The sequence below is a fragment of the Onychostruthus taczanowskii genome, unplaced genomic scaffold (assembly GCF_017590055.1).
Source record: "Onychostruthus taczanowskii isolate IOZ18803 unplaced genomic scaffold, ASM1759005v1 scaffold2, whole genome shotgun sequence".
Taxonomy (NCBI): domain Eukaryota; kingdom Metazoa; phylum Chordata; class Aves; order Passeriformes; family Passeridae; genus Onychostruthus; species Onychostruthus taczanowskii.
In genome coordinates, this window is record NW_024499239.1 from 22493845 (window position 1) to 22515772 (window position 21928).

Below are 21928 nucleotides of genomic sequence, written 5' to 3' on the forward strand. Positions count from 1 at the left end.
TAACTTTACAAATATACATGTTAAGGTACAATTTTTAAAACAAAACTGTGAAGATACAAAACAAACAATCAAAAACATCTTTTCTTTTGCCCAGATCAGTATATCCTAGATTGCAATGCTCGTATTTTGAGACTCTCTCTCTCAGTACTGCTCTATGTTGCATTAGTATTATACATTCTTTTCTTTTTAATATATTTATTTATATATATACACGATATATTTATAGATATATACACAGATTCTCTGGAATAAACCTTTTTGATATAAGTTAAAGGCTCTTGCCTACAGGTACCCGTAACTTCTTTCTCCAAGTCACTGCACGTAGCTGGAGCCAAACCTCTGGCGTCGAGGGGTGGGTGGGGGAGCTGCTCCCCCCCACTCACCCTTGGCAAGCAAGAACAGGCAAACCCCAAAAACGAGATTTGTTCCTTTTTTTCCCCCAACTGGCCGTTCTCAAAGGTCAGGGTGTGACTTGAGATGCCGTGTGGGCTCCAGGAGCCAGGTGTCAGGGCACCCTCTGCTCTCAGGAGGGTGATGCTCTGCTCCCCAGGGACCCCACGGGGTCTCTGCCCATGCCTGGGGTCTGCTCCTGCCTTGGCACGGACCGGTCGCTCCCAGCCCCGAGCAAGGGCCAAGGCTGACACTTCAGATGACTTGACCATCTCTTTTTACTATTTTTATTTTCATTTCTCCATGACAATTTGCATTTTACTTAGCTTTCTCTTCTTCCAAAAAGGATTCCTTCTATGTAGCTGGGTAGTACGATCACGAAGCTATAAAAACGACGACAACAAAAATATAGATATTTTTATAAATATATGAATCCCTGCAGGCAACGTGGCTTTTCAGCTCCACCAAAAAGGTTCATGTACAGATTGCATAAGCGAAGAGTTTCCACATTCTTAACGTTTTTTTCTTTTTTGCGTGTGTTTCTTTTTTTTTTTTTTTTTTAAAGGAAGATTTCTTTTTCTCTTTTCTTGGTATTGCAGGCACAGAACGGTTACTGTGGCACTCAGAACACAAGCGTGGAGGCTGGGAGGTCAGCACCCCCCAGGTTCAACATTCTGCGTAGTAAAGAAAAAATCCCTAACAAAATGGAAAGTAAACAAAAAACAAAACAAACAAAAAATCATCTAGGACAGAGATCATCTTGGCAAGAGATTAGTTCCTTCAGGCCAAACAGTGCTTCTTGACTTTTCATACAGCAATAGGGGAAAAAAAAAATTTAAAAGAAAATTATAAAAAAAAAAGTTAAATTTTTTTCTTTCTTTTCTTTTTTTTTTTACCCTGAACAGCTTGTCAACAACACAAATCTCCAGGCACCATCACACAGTTCCACTGGAAGATCCTTCAGTACGGTTTCACGCTCGGCGCCCCGCGCTCGTGCCTCCACGGGCACACTGCCCACCCGCCCGTCCGTCTGCCCGTCTGTCTGTCTGTCCGTGTGCCCTGGGGGTCCTCACGTCCGGATGACGCCGTTGCAGGGCGGGTGCTTGGGCAGGCAGGGCTCATCGGGCAGCAGGTCATGTGCAAAGACCGAGTCGTCCCCTGAGGAGCAGGTGCTGTGGGTGTCCTGGCCGGCCGGCGAGTACTGCTCGAAGGGCACCGAGAGGTCCAGGTACTCCTGCCAGGGGGACAGAGCCATCAGTGCTGGGTGTCCCCCGTGCCAGGGAGCAGGTGACCCCCTCCCAGCCCATCCCACCACACTCACATCGGTGGATGTCACAGTGAGGACCCTGTCCAGGTCTTCCACCAGCTGCTTGAAGGTGGGTCGCTGCGAGGGGACGGCGTGCCAGCACTCCCGCATGATCATGTACCTGCACATGGGGACATGGCACAGTCACGCGTTGTCAGGCCAAGTGACAGCTGCCCACCCATCTCCAAATCGCCAAGTGTTAAGCAGAGGCATCATTCACCCTTTATTCTCCTTTTTAATGTCAGCACAACACGTCTCCATACTGCCTTTTCTGGAGATTATACACCCTGAGCAACCTGGAGCAAGCCATGGATGAGGAGTGTGATGCAGACTTTGGCCTTAAGCAAAATTCCTGTGCCAATCCCACTTGCATATTTGGTGAGATATCTTTCTTCTGCTTGCATGTTTCCCATCCCCTGCTCCTGCCAGACACTACCACCCAAGGAAATCCACCCACCTGCTCACCCATCTCCAAATTGCTGAAGGAACCGCTGTGGCTAATGCCACTTCAGCCACTGCCAGCCGGGGGGAAGAGCAGGGTTTTGTGGAGCCATGGTCCTCATTATTGATCATGTGACACATGACCATGCCCTCAGAGCATGAGAAGGAGCTGTCCGGACGGTGACACACCAGAGCTACACCCCCAGGTGCCACCTGCCCAGCGAAGGGAAGTGCTGCATGTCACTCAGCAGCCTTGGGCTGAGGAAAGCCTACCTGGAGATGGCCACACAATTTCCCAGTTGGGGTGTCCCAACAGCCCAGATCCCAGAGGGTTGTATTTGGCCTCAGAGGGAATGGGGAGTGCAGCAAGGTCAGCCCCCACCACACACTCACAAATCATGGGTGCAGTTTGCAGGTTTGTCCATCCGATGCCCTTCCTTCAAGAGCTTGAAGAGTTCCTCAACGGGAATTCCTGGGTATGGAGACCCTCCCAAAGTGAAGATCTCCCATAGTAGCACTCCAAAAGACCAGCTGGAAACCAAAGAAAGATCTTTAAAATTCAATGAGATTTTTTTTCCAAGCCCCCCCATATCCCATCCCCCTTGCTTGGCTTTATTTCTGTGCAGCCATGCATAGCTAACAAAGTCATCAATAGCATGACTAATTGCCTAGGCCATTTTTACTAGTTACTTGGAGATCTCTGCTGATCCAACTCAATAGCAAAGAAATCCCAGGCACCAAGTCTGAAATTGAAATGAGCATTTAATCAGATAGGTGACAGCCCATCTATCACCGCCAGCTCTTTGTTAGGTCTTCCACCAGCTCCACTGAATGGAACAAATCAAATTATTCATGCACGGCTTCACTGAATTGCAGGCTTGGAACCACAGGCCACTAATTGTGCAAGCTGATACCAAAACTTGCTTGTTACAACACCCATTTCACTGGCCAAGCTGGGAGAAAAATACCCCAACAAAAATCAGCAGAGCACTAATGTTACACACTTCAGTCCTGCAGCTGTGCTCTGGTTAAAAGTCCTTTTTTTCAAAAATATCTTTTGCCTTCTTCATTTTCTTTCTAAAAACAGGGATTATCTGTCTCTGTTTTGCCTTCACACACACTCACTCTCCCATTCTCTAGCTTTGATTTATCTGTCATGCCCTCTGCAGCATTACCTAAGCAAGGAAACTATGATTTAAGATTAATAAAAGCCAAAATATCTGAAAAATACAGAAATAGAAAGGACTTGTTTGTCCAATTGCAAGCAGTGAGCTCTGGGGAGAAGGCAGGCTAGCTATAAAAATGCCATTATTGATCAAATATTACAATAAAAAGCTAGTGTGTATGTGGAGCTGCTTCAGCCCTTGCAAAATTCAGATGTGTTACTGATGTACAAGTAAGGAGCGCTCTGCTGTTTGGTTACTGTGCAGAGGCACTAAGACAGATGAGACAGGATTAGAAAAAATAAAGAAAATAAATGAAATGGCAAAATTAACCTGACACTATATTTGTTGAACATTCTTTGATCAATTCTAACAAGAGACAGAATATTTCAAGCTTGCTCCACATCCTTGACTGAAGTGTAGCAGTCTGGGGCAAAGTGTGGAGGACACCGAGGGTAATTATTTTTCTCGTGAGGTTTTTTCGGCACAATATTTTTCAACTGCTGGATGAATCACCTCATCTATAAAGTGGAAGAAATATCTGCCTGCTTTCCAGTAATTTTTCAGCAGCTCCCTAGAGACCCTCAGATAAAAGCAACCAGATAACAGCAAAATAAAACCACATGCGTGAAGATGCAGCTTGGAATCAATTCCTGTACTTGTGCATCCCCAGGCACTCCAGCAGGGAACAAGCCCTGGTCATGCTTAGCAGTACTTTTGTCTGTAAGATACTATAGGTGTTGGTTTCTCTGTTGTGTTTTGGTTTTTTTTTAAGTGCGGGTTTGCTTACACATCGCTCTGGTGAGTATAGACCCGGTCAAACAAGGCTTCTGGAGCCATCCATTTCACAGGCAGCCGACCCTGTAATTAGGAAGACAATGGGAACATCCCATCAGCATATTCCCCCAGCCACAACGGCACCATCTGAATCTTCTTTTCTAATCCAGTTTGAAACATTTTCATTAACAACCACATCTGCCTTCCCGGTCACCGGGCAAAGCAGCAGTGGCCACATATAAACAGATTAGAGCGTTTGATCCCTGGATCTTCACTGACAATCTCTGCAGTAAATGCTCTCTGTAAAGGACTGTATTTCACTGCCAAGGCAGGTTTAACATATCAGTGCATCTAAATCTTTGCATGGGAACAGCATCCAAGGCTCACAGATGCAGTGAACTCTGTGGCAGAGCATGGGACAACACTTTCCATCTTTTTGTCTGGGAAGTACAGTTGACTCCAAGTCCAAACCCACTTTAGGCTCAGCTTTAAGGGAAACTTCCAAAGAGTGAAGGCAAGGGCCAGGTCCTCTAAGAAACAAATCCTGATCCTGCTGGAGGCTAAAGGAGGAGGTCTGATCCCATCCTACATCAGGGTGATAAACACAGACTGTCATATGAGAAATACAGGATGAGAAAAACTAGATTAATCATAATTCTCTGGGGCTTTGTTTGGCCCCTGGAGGGAGACAAAAAGCATTGTTTTGTGTTTGAACCATAATTTGGATATGGGGGAACTTTGTCCTCTCCTCACCCACTGTCTCACTGTGGGAGACAACTAGAGATGAGACACAGGCAGGATATACAAATGGGATTATGCTCTCAGTTGTTCCACACAGCTCAAACAGGGAAAAATCCATCTGATCTGTGATTAAAATTCCCAAAAATTGTTATTAATTTATGATTAAGAAATCCTGGCAATTAAGGAAGATTTCTGATATGCTATTGAAGTGGATCACTATGGACATGGTGAACTTCAAAGGACTGCTTGGATATTTAAACCCCTTGCAATCCCAGGACCTGCAGGTTCTGCACTGCCCTCAATCTTCCTCTGCCATCTCCTCACTCCGTCCTAGTTAGGTTTTTCCTCAGGGCTCAACATCTGCTGCAGGCTCTGAACCAAGACACAGGGTTTATTCTCTCAGTCCTTCTTTTGTAAATTCATCTCTACAGAAAATATAAACAACTCCAGGCCTCAGCTCTTATCTGGGACCATCTTCTCACTCTTGGCAGTAGAGCCAAGAAGCTCAAATGTAAAAAAGAGAGAAATACATGAAAGACAGGTAGATCCAGGTATACAAGAAATGACATTCCTCTGTCAAGGGCTCTGGTGAGACAGAAGTTAGCTCCTTGGGACCTTTATGAACAGTACTGGAGCAGATTGGAAAGGGCTCCATTCCTCTTTGGGAGAAACCTCAGTTTCTCTTAGTCTAAAGCATCCTGGCCAGATCTGAGACCTCACAACCAGCTGCCAGCAGGACCAGGATCTGTCAGGAAAAAAACAGATGGTGGATAGACTCCTGGAACCAGCCCATCTACAGTTCCTCACCAGGTGAAGTCCCTGTCAGATTTCTTCCTCCTAAGCCCCTCTAGGAAGGGAGATGTGGAACAAGGGTCTCTTGCTGCAGGGATGACCGAGCTCCCTGCCAGAAGGAGAACTGCGTGTGCTTGGCAGCTCTGTACTTACATTGGTGGTTTTCTTGTAATAGTCAATGTTGTGAACGTCTCTGGCGAGGCCAAAATCAGCTATTTTCATCACATTATCTTCAGTGACTAACACGTTCCTGGCTGCCAAGTCGCGATGAATGCACTGTGAAAGGTGAGCAAGCCAATAAGTACGGGCTCGTTAGCTGCTCGCGCCTGGAACCCGCAGCACCCTGTGGTTTATGAGCTGCTGTTTCATTGACTCCCAGGCTCGTAAAGCTGTGGGCACTGCTCAGCTCCTGGCTCTGTGTGTCACCACCCCACCGTGCCTGCTCAGTGGGAACCACCGCTTAGCAACACCTAATTGGTGGCCTCGGAGCCGGCATGGCCACGCACGCGCCTTTCCTCTCCGGATGGGATGTACGGATGAGAAAGCAAACTCCTCTCCCCTGGGATGTGCAGCTGCTTTTCTGTGCTGCTTCCCCCAGGAAGAGGGGGAAAGGATCTCCAAATTAAGGTATCCCAAATACAGAGGCTCACAGAATGGTCTGGGTGGCTGGTGATTTTATAGGCGTTTTGTGGGTGCTAATGGTCCTGCAGGTGACAGCTGTACAGCTGTGTGGTTCAGGAATGCAGCCAGCACATGGGGACTTTGCATATGGATGAAGCCTCCACCTTCAAAACCCCAAGATAAAAAATCTGGCCTCTAGAAGGAGAAGCCTACAATGTTTTGCCTGGGGTTGTCCTGCACTCTGAGCATTCCCTGACTTTGAACACGTGGCTTTGACCAAGGGTTCTACCGAATGAGGTTTCTCAACTCACTTTCTGAGATGCCAAGTACTCCATGCCCCGTGCCACCTGGTAGGCGCAGGAAACCAGGTCCTTAAACGTCAGCTGCTCCTCGGGCAGCTTGCAGGTGTCAAAGGAATAGTCCATGCCAGGTGGGCGACGTGCCCTGAGGTATTCCCGCAAGTTCCCCTTTGACGCATATTCCACCAACACATAGAGTGGTCCTGCAAGGAAGAGCACATCAGCTTCCAGCAGAGGAAGAGCTCACCACCCAAATCTCCTCTGGGCCAGTTTGGGCAGCCAGTAATTGCAAAGAAGGGATGGCCAAAATCTGAGCTTCCCACGACCCTGTTAGTCCCGGGCTGCTCTGCTACATACCATCCTGCGTGCAGGCACCGAGGAGGTTAATAATGTTTTTGTGCTTCCCAATCATTTTCATCATTTCCATCTCAGAGACCAGGTCAGAAAGGTCTTTGTCTGTGGCATCATCTGGAGAAAGCAGAAGAGGAATGCAAAAAAATGTCAGGAAGAAAGTAAGTTTTTAGAGGTGTAGTTACAACTGTGCAGCCATGTGGGGCTTTGATGGCGAAACAATACTCAGAATATGGCAGTAATTGGCTTTATTCTACTTTGGGAAGAAGAATCAAAATAAAAACAAAACCTCCTACCATGGCAACAAAAAAAGACAAAAGAACAAATAAGTGGAGGTAAATGTTCATATGGAAATCAATAATGCCTTTTGTTTTCTGTTTCATCCTCACAAGTATTACAGAAAAAAAATTCACATTTTGGTACCTGCTTTGCTGATAGTTTCTGTCCCTCATCTCTAGGGGTCGGCAGTTAATGATGGTGGAAGGTCAGGGCTGGGAGGGAATGTATTTTTTGGATGGAAAGTTGCAATTTCTCTACAAAAATTGAAAAACCTATCTACTAAAGTAGAAAAATTGGCAAAACTCCCCAAAGGAATGTTTTGGTTTTGGAAAGATGGAAAGGCTCCTACTCGCAAAACCAGCTTCAGAAAAGACTGAAGGAAATGTAAATTAAACAAACCTGTTTCTGATAAGAAATATTACTTTTGTTCCCAATGTCCCTCCATGTAACCTCAAGCCCAGGCTGCTCATTGCCCTGCTTGCTCCAGGTGAACTCCTCAGCTGTCTGTGGTGGGGGCAGGATGGGAAATGGAGACTTATCCAGAGGCACCATTTCTGTCTCCCTCTTAACTTCTCAGGTGTCTGGGACCAAGGTTCTTCAATGAAAAATTTCCTCAAGAAGGAGTTTTCCAGCTAAAATTCCGCGAACTCCATCTGAGGTTGCTGCACAAACTTTTGGTAGATCAGGCAGCGCTGGTTAGGGGAGGAGTAAGGAGTGGGCTGATTCGTGGAGCTGGCCAGAAGTGAGGGGGATTCCCCTTCTTGTCAGGGATGCTATTACCCCTTGGCAGAGAACTGGGTTAATTCCCAGTCCCTCTTCCTGATGGGATTTGCACTTTTGCCTGCTCTCCAGGGACAGCCCTCACCCCCAGGCTATGTGGGTAAAGGGGAAAAAGGCTGTTCCTGCTTTCTTCTGTTGTATCTAGTTTGTATAAAAGACTTAAAAGAGAGGCAAAGAGAGGAAATCCCAGCACAATATGCTGTTCTGTCCTCTGTGGACTCCCCGTACCTTTTAACATCTTGACAGCAACTGTGATGGCTTTGTTTGGCTTGTCCTTATCAATCCCAATTGCTTCTGCCATCACCACTTGGCCAAAACACCCCTCGCCAAGCGGCTTCCCCAGGGTCAGGCTGCAGGAGGAACAAACAGGAATGTTAGGGGGTCCTGGTGTGGGGACACTCCCAGCAGGCACAGAGATCCCAACCCGTGGCTCTGACTGACCGAGACCGTGTCAATTCCCACTTGGGATCTGGAGGTAGTTCCAGCTCGGAAACGTTGGCCAGCATTGGCCCGTCGCTGGAGGAGAGGCGCGTGATCCGGACCAGGGGCGTGTTGGAATTCATGGAAGAGTTGGACTCCAGCGACACCTGCTTGGGTAGAGCAAATGAAGTGTTATTGCCAACTGTATCTGCAGGGCAGGCCGTGCCTGAGATGGATCACTGAGGAGGTTTGAGCTCTCTGGGCCCACAGACAGATTTCTGGGAATTTTTAACTGGGAAATGCCCCCACCCTTGCAGAAATCCACTCGTTTAGGCACTTTGGTCAAGTGTTCAGCAGATGGAAAGGAGGGACAAGTCAGCCAGTGCCCTCCAGCATCAGGAGGTACAATCCATCCAGTTGTTCTACTGCATCTCCACAGCCCATGCAGGCTATGAAGTGACTTCCCCCATCCTGGAATGTCACTGCCCACCGTGAGCTTGCAGCCAAAGCTTGAAATCTGTACCCCTCACTGTGGGGTTTCACATGATGTCTTTTGGTCCTGCCCCTCTGCAATTTCATGCAGCAGAACATCTCTTACTTCACAGAGGACCTTTGCTACCACCACAGGAACAACTTTGGGCTCACCAGTGACATCTGTGAAAGCAGGAATGAGCACCACCCTTTCTCCCCAAATCCCTCCTCCTCCAGGGAGCCTGGACTAGACTTCCCCTGCCAGATGTGCTTTTTGTGGCACTCACAGCTGCACTGCCAAAACCTCTTGGGCAAGGCAAACAGCAGTGGGGGCTGCTCACGAACCAGTCAGCTGCCACCTTTGCCAAAGCTCCATGGGCATAGAAATAAATAAAATATTATTTATTTTACACTTCTAGGTGCAGCCAAATTATGTCCCTCTTAGGCAATGTTTTTCTGATGGAACTTCTCACCTAGAGAGAGAATTTCAAAGAGATGGAGGAGGGGGAAAAAAAAAAAAACCAACAAAAAGAGGGATACCATAGAGGGGAATAGGAATCTTGTATCTACTTTCTGTTACCTGTCTCTTGAGTGGGAATTTGGAGACTTTCTGAACAGTGGGGGTGTTCATGGCTTTTTTGTTTGGCATTTTCATCCTCCAGACAATCACCAAGACCAGCACCAGGAGAAGGAGGAAAAAGCCAGTGCCATAACTGAGAATGCCAGTGTACACTGAGCCCGAATCATCCATCTCCATGAGCTCCTCAGCTGCAGGGTGACAAGAGATGGCAGTCAGGACAGGCTGGGCAGTCGCCCACACACAACTACACACACAGCACAGAGAATCTGGGCAGGACTTGTTCAGCTACGTCAATGTCAGTGACTTCAGTCAGGGGACTCTCCCAGGCCAGTGGTTTTCCACCTGCAGCTGTAGCTAAAACATTAGTTGGCTTTGCCCTTTTTGGGGTAATTTTACTTTGAATTTTTAAGAGTCCCCAGCCCACAGATTGAAAACCACTGCTCTAGGCTGAAGGCATCTTCACACGTCTGTGCTGTCCCTCTGACCAGGATCTTGCTCTCTCCACAAATCCACACAAGGCGTCTGGATGCCTTGGATGTGCAGGACTGGGGTTTGCTGCACTTTGTTGATTCAGATTCTCCAACAAACATTTCCACCAGACCAGTGCCTGCCCTGAGGGACCAAGGGGCTAGAACAGCACCCAGCAGTAAGACATCACACAGGAAGAGAGTGAGAAAGTCTCAAGAGAAAAATCTGATTAATTATTTAATGAAAACTTTGTTCTGCTGGGAAGAGGCTGGAAGGTCTGTCCCAGAGAGGGGGGACAGCCAGGAGGGTGATGGCATGAGCCTATCAGCAGTGGCTACCTGCTTGCAAGACTTCTTAGAGACCAGCAAAGGTCAGCTGTGTTTTCCCCCTTGTTCCTTTCAGGACAGGCATGTTGACCAGAGGAAGGAGCCATGGTGGGACTGATTTTCTGTCCCCCAAAGGTGTGCTGGCATCAGAGGGACAGTCAGCAGTGGGAAGCTTTATGATGAAGTCATGCTGGTGTGGTTAGCTCAGTAATGGGCCATGTCCATTGCTGAGCAGTCCCTTCAGCAAGCAGCAGGAGCCTTTCCCTGGCAGCAGCAGGCTCTGTTTCAAGTATTTGGTGGCAGAGCCCAGGAGGACATGGAGAAAGGGCTGTTGGTGACAGTGGGGGCTGCTCCAGCCTGTGTGCCTGATCCTCGCACAAGACAGGAGTACCAGATCTGCTGGGATCAGGAACTGTGGTTCGTACTGCAGCTGCCTTGCTCTGCTCCCTGTCCCTCCTCCTGTAGCATGGACAGGGCATTGCAAGCTGAAGTTCCCCAGATGGGCTGTATCCTGCACCCCTCTCTGTGGGGGCCTGCTGCTGCACAGATAGCTGTCCTTCACTGCATCTGACTTCAAAATAAAGTTCTACTTTTCGATTTTTGGTGTATTTTCTCCTGCTTATTTTTTGCTTAAATAAGAGGTGTGAATTCATAAACTGTAAAAGCAGAGTGTGAGTCAGGTGAGACAATATCATGATATTCTGAAAATAACAGAGACATTAGTCTTCTAACCAAAGGAAATGTTTTCTCATCCAGTGGCTGTCAGAAACAGAAACAGGATCAGATCAGCTATTACAGAGCTGGCAAATAAACAGGAAAGATCAGCAGATCCCACTGGCAGCAGGGTTGGGCATGGAGGAGACCCTCTTAAGCCCCAGTAAAAGTGATTACATCCAAATCACCTGCACAGATAAAGTCAAGATTAGAAATGCCAAAGTTCCCGGCTCCTAAACACATCCTGAGATTGATGTGTTGTGAGATGGACCCAAATGTGGTCTACGACTGGGTGAATCAAAGTGGGCTCTTTAGAATTTTGGGTGCCTTTTCAGCAGAGGGGTATTGAACACTCAAGGTTTGCTTCTGCACTGTCTGCAAGGCACAGCACACACGAGATTTGATATGAATACTGCTGGTACTTCCCTGGACCATGCTCAAGCCTGCCCTGCAGCCAGAGGCAGATTCAGCAGGTGAAGGGGCAGCACAGCCTCATTCCCCCTTTTGCAGAACAGCTCTCTCTATTGCACATTCTGTGCTGGCTTCATTGTCAATAAGAGCTTTGCACATGAAAGGGCCACAAAATTGAGGTCACTCTGGCCTCGGGTTTCAAGCCCACTGCAGCTTTCATCGATCCCAGCTGGAGCAGGCAGCATGCAATGCCCCTGGGAGCCAGGACTCCTGTGCTCTGCCTACAGATGACTCTCCTTGACCTTCTGTTTGAGATCGCTATCTTGGCCTGCTCATCCGTGAAGTGGAAATAATGCTACAGGCAGGGAAGGGTGTACTCACACCAGACACTTATGCATCTAATTTTAGGTTAAGATATGAGGTCAGACAGAAAGGATCCTTCCTAAGATGATCATGTCCAATTTAGGTGCCCTGGATCATCTGATGGGAAGGTTTTCTTCTCCCTCTGTCAGTGTAAGAAGACAAAGCTCCTTATTTTGGCATTTAACAGCCCTAACAAAGAGGCTGTGAATACCTCCCTGTTATTAGACAAAAAAAAGATTCTGTGTATTTTACTGTATCATTACTGCAATCATTTAAATTTTGAGATGCAATGCAAAAAGAGTCAGCTGCAAGTACGCAACAGGGGTCTGCGGCAAATCCCAGAGAAGAGACCTCCCTAGAAAACACCCCTGCTCCAAGCAAGGGGCAGCCTCCGGGAACTTGGCATTTCCAAAGCAAAACATCGAGGCATCCTGGAGAGGGAAGGAGAGGCCAGCACAGAAGGAAATACCTGGTAGCACCGTCAGCCAAGCAGAGTGATGTGAGAACCCAATAGAATTCCCTGCGAGACAAGTATATTCCCCAGCATCCTCAAAAGTAACATTTCGCAAGTACAGAATCTCTAGCTCCTTATCCGTTGTGTTAACACCTGCCGTCTACGGGGAAAAAAAACACACACATATAGAAAGAGGGAAAACAGAGAATAAGCCACATTCCCAGCAAGTGTGAGGACACCACAGGCAAATTTCAAAAGCAGATTAAGGTGTTTTTTTTTTTTTCCAATGGCCCATCTTCCGCATTTATTTATTCATTCCCCTCTGCAACCTGTAGTCAAAAGCAAAAAAAAAAAAGTTCCCTTCACCAGGTTCTTACTCTGTCCCACTAAAGAAGCATGCAAGCAAAAGCATCCAAATGAAAAATTGCCCCCACAATATGACTGACTTTGGGTTAGTGAGGTGAGTACAGGGTAGGGAAAGAGAGATGGGAAATGAGGACAGACAGAAAGAAAGGGGAAAGGAGGGGAGATGTAGTGGGGAAAGATTCAAGTGCTGATCAGAGGAATACACAAACATTATGGTTCATGAGTTCATTGAAAATATAGAATTTAGAATTCTTAGAATTCTATTGAATTTTTTAGAATTTCTTCAGTGGTAATCTCAAAGCCATATATTGATTACACAGACCTCAACACTGCAGTAGAAATCTGGCTGATAACCAGAGGGTGCTTGTAAGGAACTTTCCTGCAGCAGCACCAAATAATACAGCAGTCAAACCCTCCAGGCTGGAGTCAAACCCCAGAGCCCAGTGATTGGTTCTCCTCTCTAGTTAACACGTTTGCCTGCATGAGCCAATATCGATATTTATCTCTCCATTACCTCTCCAAGGGACAGAACTCACTAATTCAGTTTTGTAGGTGAAAAACTCAAAACAGTTTGGTTTTCCAGAGCTTGGAACGTCACAGGTCATTAACATGCAATTCTGTTATCAGCACTTAATTGTAAGGAAAGGAAAGGAAAGGAATAAAAGTATGAAGAGTTGATAGCAAAATTTGACAGTCATTTTATTGTGGGAATTTTTCCATGGCAATTGCTGTATAGGCGTTACAGTCTTGTAAAAAAAAAATTAGCAAGAAAATAAGATAAAGCCATTCAGCATCAGTTGACAGGGTATAATACAAAATGAATAGTAATTTTAATCACTAGATTCTTAAAAATGTTATAGCTCATTCTTGCAGTTGCCAGGGCCTTGGGACAGAGTCTGTGGTTTACCTGGTTTTGGTTTGCGAATGTGGAGCCAAAATGGCTTTTCGGCTATGCCTACGAAATTGTTGGCTCTACACAGATATTCTCCTTCATCTTGTTCTGTCACATTGAACAGATTTAGGTTAGCATCGGCTTCAGCGTTTTTACTGATCCAAGACTGCAGGAATAGACAGAAACCTGAACTTCAGTAAACCAAACAACAGCTCCATCGCACCTACATCAGCTAGGATTGACTGCGCACAGCTCTGGTGACATCCCCGGCTCACCCTGTGGTGAGACACCTAACCCAGCACCTGGGTGGTGAAAAGAAGTTGCCTTTGGCCCCCAAACCACGAGCAGGTGAGCTCCCTTCCCTTCACACATGTGATTTCTTTTTAAAAACAGACCAGTTTGCCCCTTCTCCATCTGACAGCACCCAAAGGCTCGATGGTTTCTTACTAACTCTGCAGACAGGAGCACCAGAGAAAAGGCTTAAGCAGAGATTTGTGTTTGCAACCCGGTTCAGCAAATACTGTTTCAATTATCAGATTCCAAAATAGAATTTGGAAACAAAATATAAGCAGTGGCGGTCTGAAACTCGCTGCTGACTTTGCCTTTCAGAAATTAGCTGTAATTTTTTCCACTGCTTATAGGAGCCTCTTCTTTACTAAATAAAGTGGTGTATATAAATCAAACAAACTTCAGACTTTTAAGCAATGGGTTTATTTCTCCTCTTCTATGCTGCCACAACAAGCACATCAGCTTTTTCCCTAAACACCGAACAGTTGTTTTTATTTTGATTGAAAATGCATAACTGTTTTAAGTGGCCGCAGAAGAAGCTTCAGTTCTGGAAATGAAAATAAAGCAAATGTCTTCTCTGTTTCAGTCTTACACTCTCCAGTCCAGTCTTGATGCCTTTCATTTCCAAGCCTGATCCTGCCAATATGACTTGCAGCTCATTAAAATCACTGGGGCAGCCAGATCTGATAGGTTATTAGGAACTGAACCCAGAGGAGGCACCAGAGAGGAGCCCCATTGTCCATGTCTGATGACAAACACCACCAGTTTTGACCTGAGCTCATCTCCAAGGCTTACGTGCAAGTCTGTCTGCCCTGACTAGTGGGGAAACGTGCCTGCCTGCTGTTGCTGCCTTGTTTATAATTAAACCAGGCATGTTTCAATGCAGAATGTACTATTTAGCTTTTGACAAAGCTTGGGCACAGTGTTGCCAGCCCCCCTCTGTAACTGGAATGCATTTAGTGCTCTTCTGCAAAGAAAAAGGGGTTTTCTTTGATCACAAATTAGCTCAGGCTTTCAGGAACTGATGCAGGTGATGGCTTGGTTTTGTCAGGCTGTTTAAAAAATGGCTTGAAAGTACAGCATTCAACTTATCCATCTGGACTTGGGTGGGGTTTGACACCCCCTCACCCTCCCCTTTAGATGTAGGGGTGTAGGGGGGGAAATTTCACATGCTGGGCACCTCTCTGTCTCCCTTGCTGCGATGGACACTGGGATATTCCCCATACTTAAATTGCCCCACAGCAGCTCCTACACTCCACAAAATCTCCTGAAAGCAGGAGGGAAGGGCAGGCTGATAAAAAAGCCTTATCTCCCTGAGGCAGCCCAGAGAGAGTAGTTCTGTGGGCAGGGGGGCTGGTAACAGCACACTGCTCCTGCCAGGATGCTGGGGCAAGGCAGCAGCACTGCACGGCATCAGGGACACAAGTCCATAAAGCCAAAACAGACCGGCCCTGAGATGACAGCAAGATCATTTCATCAGATCTTTACATATATAAAAAACAAGCACACCACGTTTAAAAAGGAAAAGAAAAAAAAAAATCCCTGCAAAGCTGGGCCTGACACAGCTCTGTGGAGGCCCAGTACTGGCGCACAAAAGATGCATCCCAAAATGGAAATGCTCCGTGCCCCGGCGCTGATGCCGGCATTAATACAATTCAAAGCATTCCTGATTAACCAGAAGTAGTAAATAGACGTGTGCTGGTCCTATTCAGCAAAAAAACATAAAACCAAACAAAACTTGTGCTTTCAAACGCCTGCCTGTGCTCCCCTTCGAGGAATGTGGAGCCTTTGCCGTCCACAGAAGAGAAGGTATTTGGCAATTCTAATTACCTACCCACCCCGGTGCCGCTCCAACTTAATTTTAAAACACTATTTATAAGGACTATTTATATGTTCTTTGCCACAGCAAAATGGGGGCTTGTGCTTGTGACACAAGGCACTGTTCACAGCTGCTCTGCAAACTTCCAAAAGGTAGCACTTTATCCCACGGGGACCACACACGGAGCCCAGAGACTATATGAGATGGCATGTGACACAACCAGCTATTCAGAGCTTGGTGCTGGGCTGTGAAACCAGGGGGAAATTCAAATATGCATAATTCAAACACATTTGGAGAGGTGGAGAGAAATAAAAAGTTTTCTGAACTCGCGAGAAGCACATGTTGCCAGTCCTGAAGAACTGTCTCCAACCATTTCTTCCAACCAATCTGTTGTTTCAATCTGTGTAATTATTTCCAGGGTCTCTGGCTTTTATTATAATGTATCTGGCTTTGTTACAGTTTTGTAGATACTGTCTGATAAGTGGTGGTTGGTTTTTTTTTAAACTTCATACAAAGAGAAGAAGGGTGTGTGCAGCAGGATGTGCACAGGGAATGTCCACACACAGAGGACAGCCTCAGCTTGAAGCTGCAGAGACAAAATCTGCTTTCAGCACTAACTGCAGAGCCAGAAAAACTCCATTTGGCCCCACATATTTTAAGAAACACCACCATATGATGCCTTTAACTATTTTTTTAAGTATTTTAGAAGTCCAATGTGCTCCTCACTCCCTATCCCCTACTTTTATATTTATATTAGTTGCGGGGAGCCAAATCCCCTGGCTTTGTTAGGGCTGTAATCTGAAAGCTGCCTTTCAAGAAAGCATTTTAGCAAAGTAATGTCTTACTATGTACTTTTTGCTCAATTTAAAAAAAAAAATTAAAAAAAAAAAAAAGCTTTTCTGAGCATTGGTAACAGCACTGTTCACAAATTTAGTGGCTGGAACAAGATTATGTTGGCTCTCAGGTGCTGGTAGTTCAGCGTTATTTGGTATGTGCATGCTGCAATGTGCTTACTTGGAAGAATGTGTTTTAGTTGGGAGACTTTTAGTTTAATAAACCCTGAGAATACCTCCATTGAAGCTGTAAAAAAAAGGGTATTTTTACAATTTTAGGTTAAATGCAATCTGACAGCTCTTTCATTATGCTGCATTTCTCACGATTGCCTCAGCTCCTACAACTTTGCTTATCTGTGCCACCACAGTAGTAATGTTATCTCTGGCAAACAGAAGAGTTTGGAATATCGATTTCAGGACATTTTTGCTGTATCTCCTCCAAAAAGAAGAGTAATCCTCTGGGCAGGCTCACAGAAGGACTGCCCTGAGGGTGAGAAGGAGGAGCGAGTACCAACCTTCAGCACTGTGACATACGGGGTTCCATCGGGTCCATATTTGCTGCCATTGACTTCCACGTGTTTCAGCCACTGGATGTGAGGCTGGGCATCGCTGTAGACCTTGCAGTGAAATTCCACATTGCTCCCTACCACCACAGTCTGGTTGGCAGGGAGCCCTGCTTGCAGGATTGGTCGGTGGGGCGACCTTTCTGGAAAACAGAAAAGAGGAGAAATCCTAATTTACTTGTCTTATTTTTCTCCCAGCAAGTATTCTCCTCTGAAACATTAATCTTTTCAGGGGAAAGGGTACAAATTAGGTTTGTCCCCCTCAGGTTCCTGATCACTGCTCTACCCAGGGCTTCTCAAGCCAGACGAGGAAGAACCACCTGGGAAAGGAGGGGGCATTTCAGCCCTGCCATTCCTCCTCTGGGCCCTCTGCAGACCTGCTAAGTAATTTTCTCATCACAGATGCAAGCCCGAATTGTTGGCCAAAAAGAAGCTTGTTGTTGGTTTTAGTAGACACATGATCCAACACTTTGGGAAAGAAACCAAGCTCCTGCTTCCCATATCCTACCGCGCAGCTATTCCACACCGCCACAGATCAGGTGTTGAGGGAAAGCAGTGGGATCTCACCTAGCACATCCAGCTGGTAGGTGTGCCTGATGTTGCCATATTTGTTCTCCACAACGCAGGTGTAATTCCCTCGGTCTGACGGCACAACGCTCTCCATCACCAGGCTCCACTGCTGGTGTCGCAGCTAGGAGAAGAAACCAACACATCAAGGTCCTGGTCAAGCACCACCGTCACCAGGCCTTCCAAACCAATGAAAAACCACTGAGCTTCCACACACTTGGACCCCAGAGGAAGCCTGAACATCACAAGCACCCATTTACAAGGGTAATTAAAGGAAAAGGAAAAAGTTTTTCATGGGAAGAGTAATGAAGTTCTGGAATGGTCTGCCCGGGGAGGTGGTGGAGTCACCATCCCTGGATGTGTTTAAGAAAAGACTGGATGTGGCACTTGATGCCATGGTTTTGTTGAGGTGTTGGGGGTGGGTTGGACTCGATGATCTTTAAGGTCTCTTCCAACCTAGTAATTCTGTGAATTCTGTTAAGTCTTAATGAGAAAAGACATTAAGACCAATGCAAAAATGACGCAACACAACGGAACATATTGAGATTTCAGTGGGGACTTCTATATGTTTCCACAATAATCACAATAACAAAGCCAGCTGACAACAGAATGTGGCACTCCTCACTAGAATAATGACTTCAGCAGGCATCACATAGGATCTATATTTTATGTATTTTATATATTTTAATATTCTGATCTATATTTTAAAATGTGTGTGCTATGGAGACAACAGGTTATGGCATTTGTCTGAACAGAAACAGATTTCTCCAACTGAGTTAGTCCCCTAAATTCCCTCTAAAAAACAGGAGCAAACAAGTCCAGCCTCAAATCTGGTCCCCTAAGATGCTTGGCCAGCCCTTCTATTTTGGCACTGAGTTTTATACTAGTTGGTTTTCTGGATGTGGCTCATGTCCAGAGCTGATGGTGGTTCAGTAGCAGGAGGGAAAGCACAACCCATGCCTCCACCCTGACCTGCTGCCCTGTGATCTCAGCTAGAATGTTTGTTTCTAATGATTATAAAGGAAATAATGGATATGGAAAGCTAATCTTGAATTAATACAGAAAGCAACCAACAGTAACAAAGATGACTTCAGGGTGCATAGCATATGAAAGCTCTCCAAATCTCTGGATATTAATTTGATGCCTTCTGCCGCCCAAAGCAGAACATTTAACTTTATTAAACATTTTGAAGGTGACCCCAAGGACACAGAAATAGGAGATTTACAATAATGCTGCACTATAGAATGTCAGGGGCTGATGGAAAAAACAAGGGTGTAATTGCTCCTGGAGATTTCTTGCTGCAGCAGGTGAACTCAAATATGAAGTCATTTAACCTCTTTTGCTACACATAAATTGCATCCACATGCTTTCCCTAAGAGGGCCAAGCTGCAATCAAAGCCAGAACTTTGCAAAGAGCAGGTTTAAAAACATAGGACTAGACAGCTTAGTTGCAAGATAAGCAAGCAAATGTCATTTTAACAATTTGTAGACCTCTGCAGCCCTGAAAACAGCACTGCTGAGCACCCAATTTTTCAGAGAACGCTGAATATGGCATTTCTTTTCATTTCAGAGTATGGGTAACAGCAGGCTGTGACCAAACATTTGGTACAGACATCTCAGCTGTGGCAGATGTCTGATCAGCTCTGACTGCACCTCTGCCCACCCAGGATGGCACAAATGGAGGAGCTCAATGAAGGAGCAGAACCAACATCTCACCTTTTGTAAAGCCACATTCCCCTTGCTGCATCTCTGTAACCGTGTGGCAATTACAGAGTAAGAGAAGCTCTGAGAACAGAGAGCCCGGACCCCGAGCCCACAGCTGAACACACCAGACCGTCACGGAAGTTTCAATGCAAATTTGTGGCTGCTCAGTGGCTCATTTCCATACTGGCTTGTCTCATGGTTGTGTCTAAAGGCTTCTTTAAATACGCTTCTCAGCATTGCAAAATGTTTGCATCTGGAACCCCAACAGCAGCTCCAAGGAAATGGGGCTCCAGACACATGGATGACTCCCTAGTCTGACCTATATTCTAAAACCAGGTCCAAATTAGGTGTTTTACAAAGGATGCACTTTCAAAGACATTTCTATGACACTCTCAAAAACTTCATCAGGTTTGTGATGGGAACTTTGTACTCTGCATAGAGAAGAACCTGGGGGCACAGACTCATGGGGCAGAACTTGTTTGGAAACTTAGGAAGACAATTTAGTTTTGAAAACCTTTGGCAAAAGAGTAATTCTCATGTTAGGATAGTCACTGCACTTGATAAAACACTAAAACATGAAGTGACTTAGTGCAGGCATTAATCAAGTGGGTGAGATACTGGAAATCCCTCTGGTTTATTTGGTGTTGTCATTCTTGGCTCCGTGTGAAACAAACATTTACAGACACACTTGGAACCTCGTGTTTGCCAGACTGGTATGCAAGTCAGTGCAATGGTCTGGGGAAGGGATAATCCTCCATCTCCCCTCCCCCTCAATCTTCCCTTCTAGGGTCATTTAACACACACAGGCTTACGATATTAGAGATTCCAACACGGATTTAACCATTAATGCTCTCTGGGAAATTTCATATGATAAGTCATATGAATTTCCTTTCTTTACCAGTTAAAGATGAACTGTAATATAACTAGGTTAGCCTGCCTATCATGTTTTCAACACTCACCCTTCTCCCTTGCAGGCTTTACACTGGCCCAGTCTCACGGGTCTAAATGCCATGTGCAAGGGGCAGATGTGGAAGAGTGGTCAGCTTTCATTTGCTGACAACAGGCTTCTCACAATCAACATTAAAAGTCTTTCACACACTGAAAACAAACGAGAACATTCCCAGCCCAAGGATTTCTGGGTTAAGACCAGATCTCGAGATGAAGCAAACCAACCAAACTCTGCCAAATCTGGATCTTGCCCCTTCTTTTCAAGCTGCCTAATCCTGTTATGAAGTTAAGTTGTAAAAGGGAATTTAAATCTCAAATACATGAGATACCGAGCAGGTTTTCAATCCCCTTTTCTGGTTCAAATCTCAGTTGATATCTATCAGTATATTTACACTGGATGAGATTTACACTAGATTACTTATATCTAACTGTGGCTCATGACCAAAAGCAAGCAAATAAAGGAAGGAAAATTACAGAGAATGATGTCTTTATATCAAGAATGGGACAAAGAACTACACCTAGACAGAGAGCTTAAACCAATCTTCCTGAAATTGTCCTGACATTGCCTTCAATAGCTCTTTTAAGCATTGACTTGTTGCTGAAGGTGCCCCCAGAGAAACAAAGCACAGTGATGCCAAAGACTCACTACTGTGTTTCAGAGGATGAAACGTGTCAATTTAAACTCAAAGATAGATTAAAACTACTGGAAAGTGGGTAGGGGAATTGCTTTCAGCTTCAGATTTTTTCTTCTGCAGGCATAATTTAGTGCAGCTGATGTGACACAGTTTAGTAAAAAGCTGTTGGAATGGCGCACGCAAGCCTGAAAACACTTCAGGATGATCCTTACAGCCTGCAATTAGTAAAAGATGCTTGTGCTTTCTGAATGTCATCTGCTGAAGAGCAGTCTACCCCCAGGAGTTGCCTTCCCACTTCTTTACCCTCCATGGCTTTTCAGAAGATCCAAACCCGAGCGTGTTCTCAGCCTCGTCCAGACTGGAGCAGAGACAGGACTGAGGAAGGAGCTTTAAAGGCTTCACTGAAGCCATCACAAAAGGCTCTTTCAGGAACAGGTCTGAGCTAACAGGAAAGAAACAGCCCAAAACTGTGGGGAGGGGGGACTTTTTCTGAATCCTTCTCTGGTTTCTGGAGCATGGCACGCTTTGCATGCCCAGTCCCCTTTCAAAACACTACGGATGTGGCAGGCATCAGCACACAGCTATTCCGAGTTCTGATGAAGGTGCCTTCCTACAAGGCACCTTTTCCCCTTAGCAGCAGAGTCCAGGGATATGTCAGGGCTGGCAGAGTGCAGGCAAAAGTCGCTGCTCAAGAGTCCTTCCTGCTATGATGATTTTGCTATAATCAGCTGCAGCAGTTTTATTGTCCCCAAATAAAACCAGAAAAAAAAAAAAAGAGTCTGATTGTGACCTCAAGGGGACAAAGTAATAACAACAGTAGCAAAATGTGAGAAAAGCTGATTTTTCTTTTAAAATCCTGCCACAATTCATTGTATAAAGGAGCACAGAGACTTCTGGTTAATTAAATAATTTGACTGCAGTGGAGTTTTGTGTCCCTGAGCTCTATCTGTAGACATGAGCCAGAGCATTTTCCAGAACACCTCATGGTAGAAAGGAAGCAGGAAGAAGAAAGCAGCCAAGGAGCAGATGCTATTACTCTGGCTACAAGGGAATCCAACACTTGACCAAGGGTCAGTGATTTATACCACAAGAATGTTAACGACTACCAGCATGATGATCCAGCTCTTTGGTGAGGTCTTTCCTATACCTTCAAAGGACACTGAAGA

The 21928-nt window shown here is 45.7% G+C and overlaps 1 protein-coding gene across 2 annotated transcripts in view; it reads right to left on the reverse strand.

The window, feature by feature from the left end:
• Positions 1-1434: 1434 nt before the first annotated feature.
• Positions 1435-21928, reverse strand: part of FGFR3 (fibroblast growth factor receptor 3) — a 52784-nt gene continuing 32290 nt past the window's right edge. Inside the window, exons 5-17 of one of the 2 annotated variants that reach the window (XM_041402673.1) lie at positions 17476-17599; positions 16861-17051; positions 12163-12307; positions 9412-9599; positions 8382-8530; positions 8169-8290; positions 6888-6998; positions 6543-6733; positions 5764-5886; positions 4091-4161; positions 2531-2668; positions 1712-1817; positions 1435-1624 (exon numbers count right to left, since the gene is read on the reverse strand). In XM_041402673.1, coding sequence (XP_041258607.1) covers positions 1460-1624; positions 1712-1817; positions 2531-2668; positions 4091-4161; positions 5764-5886; positions 6543-6733; positions 6888-6998; positions 8169-8290; positions 8382-8530; positions 9412-9599; positions 12163-12307; positions 16861-17051; positions 17476-17599 — 1824 coding nt within the window. In that variant the 3' untranslated portion in view covers positions 1435-1459. The remainder of the gene's footprint in view (positions 1625-1711; positions 1818-2530; positions 2669-4090; positions 4162-5763; positions 5887-6542; positions 6734-6887; positions 6999-8168; positions 8291-8381; positions 8531-9411; positions 9600-12162; positions 12308-16860; positions 17052-17475; positions 17600-21928) is intronic. The other variant, XM_041402674.1, reaches the window with a different exon arrangement.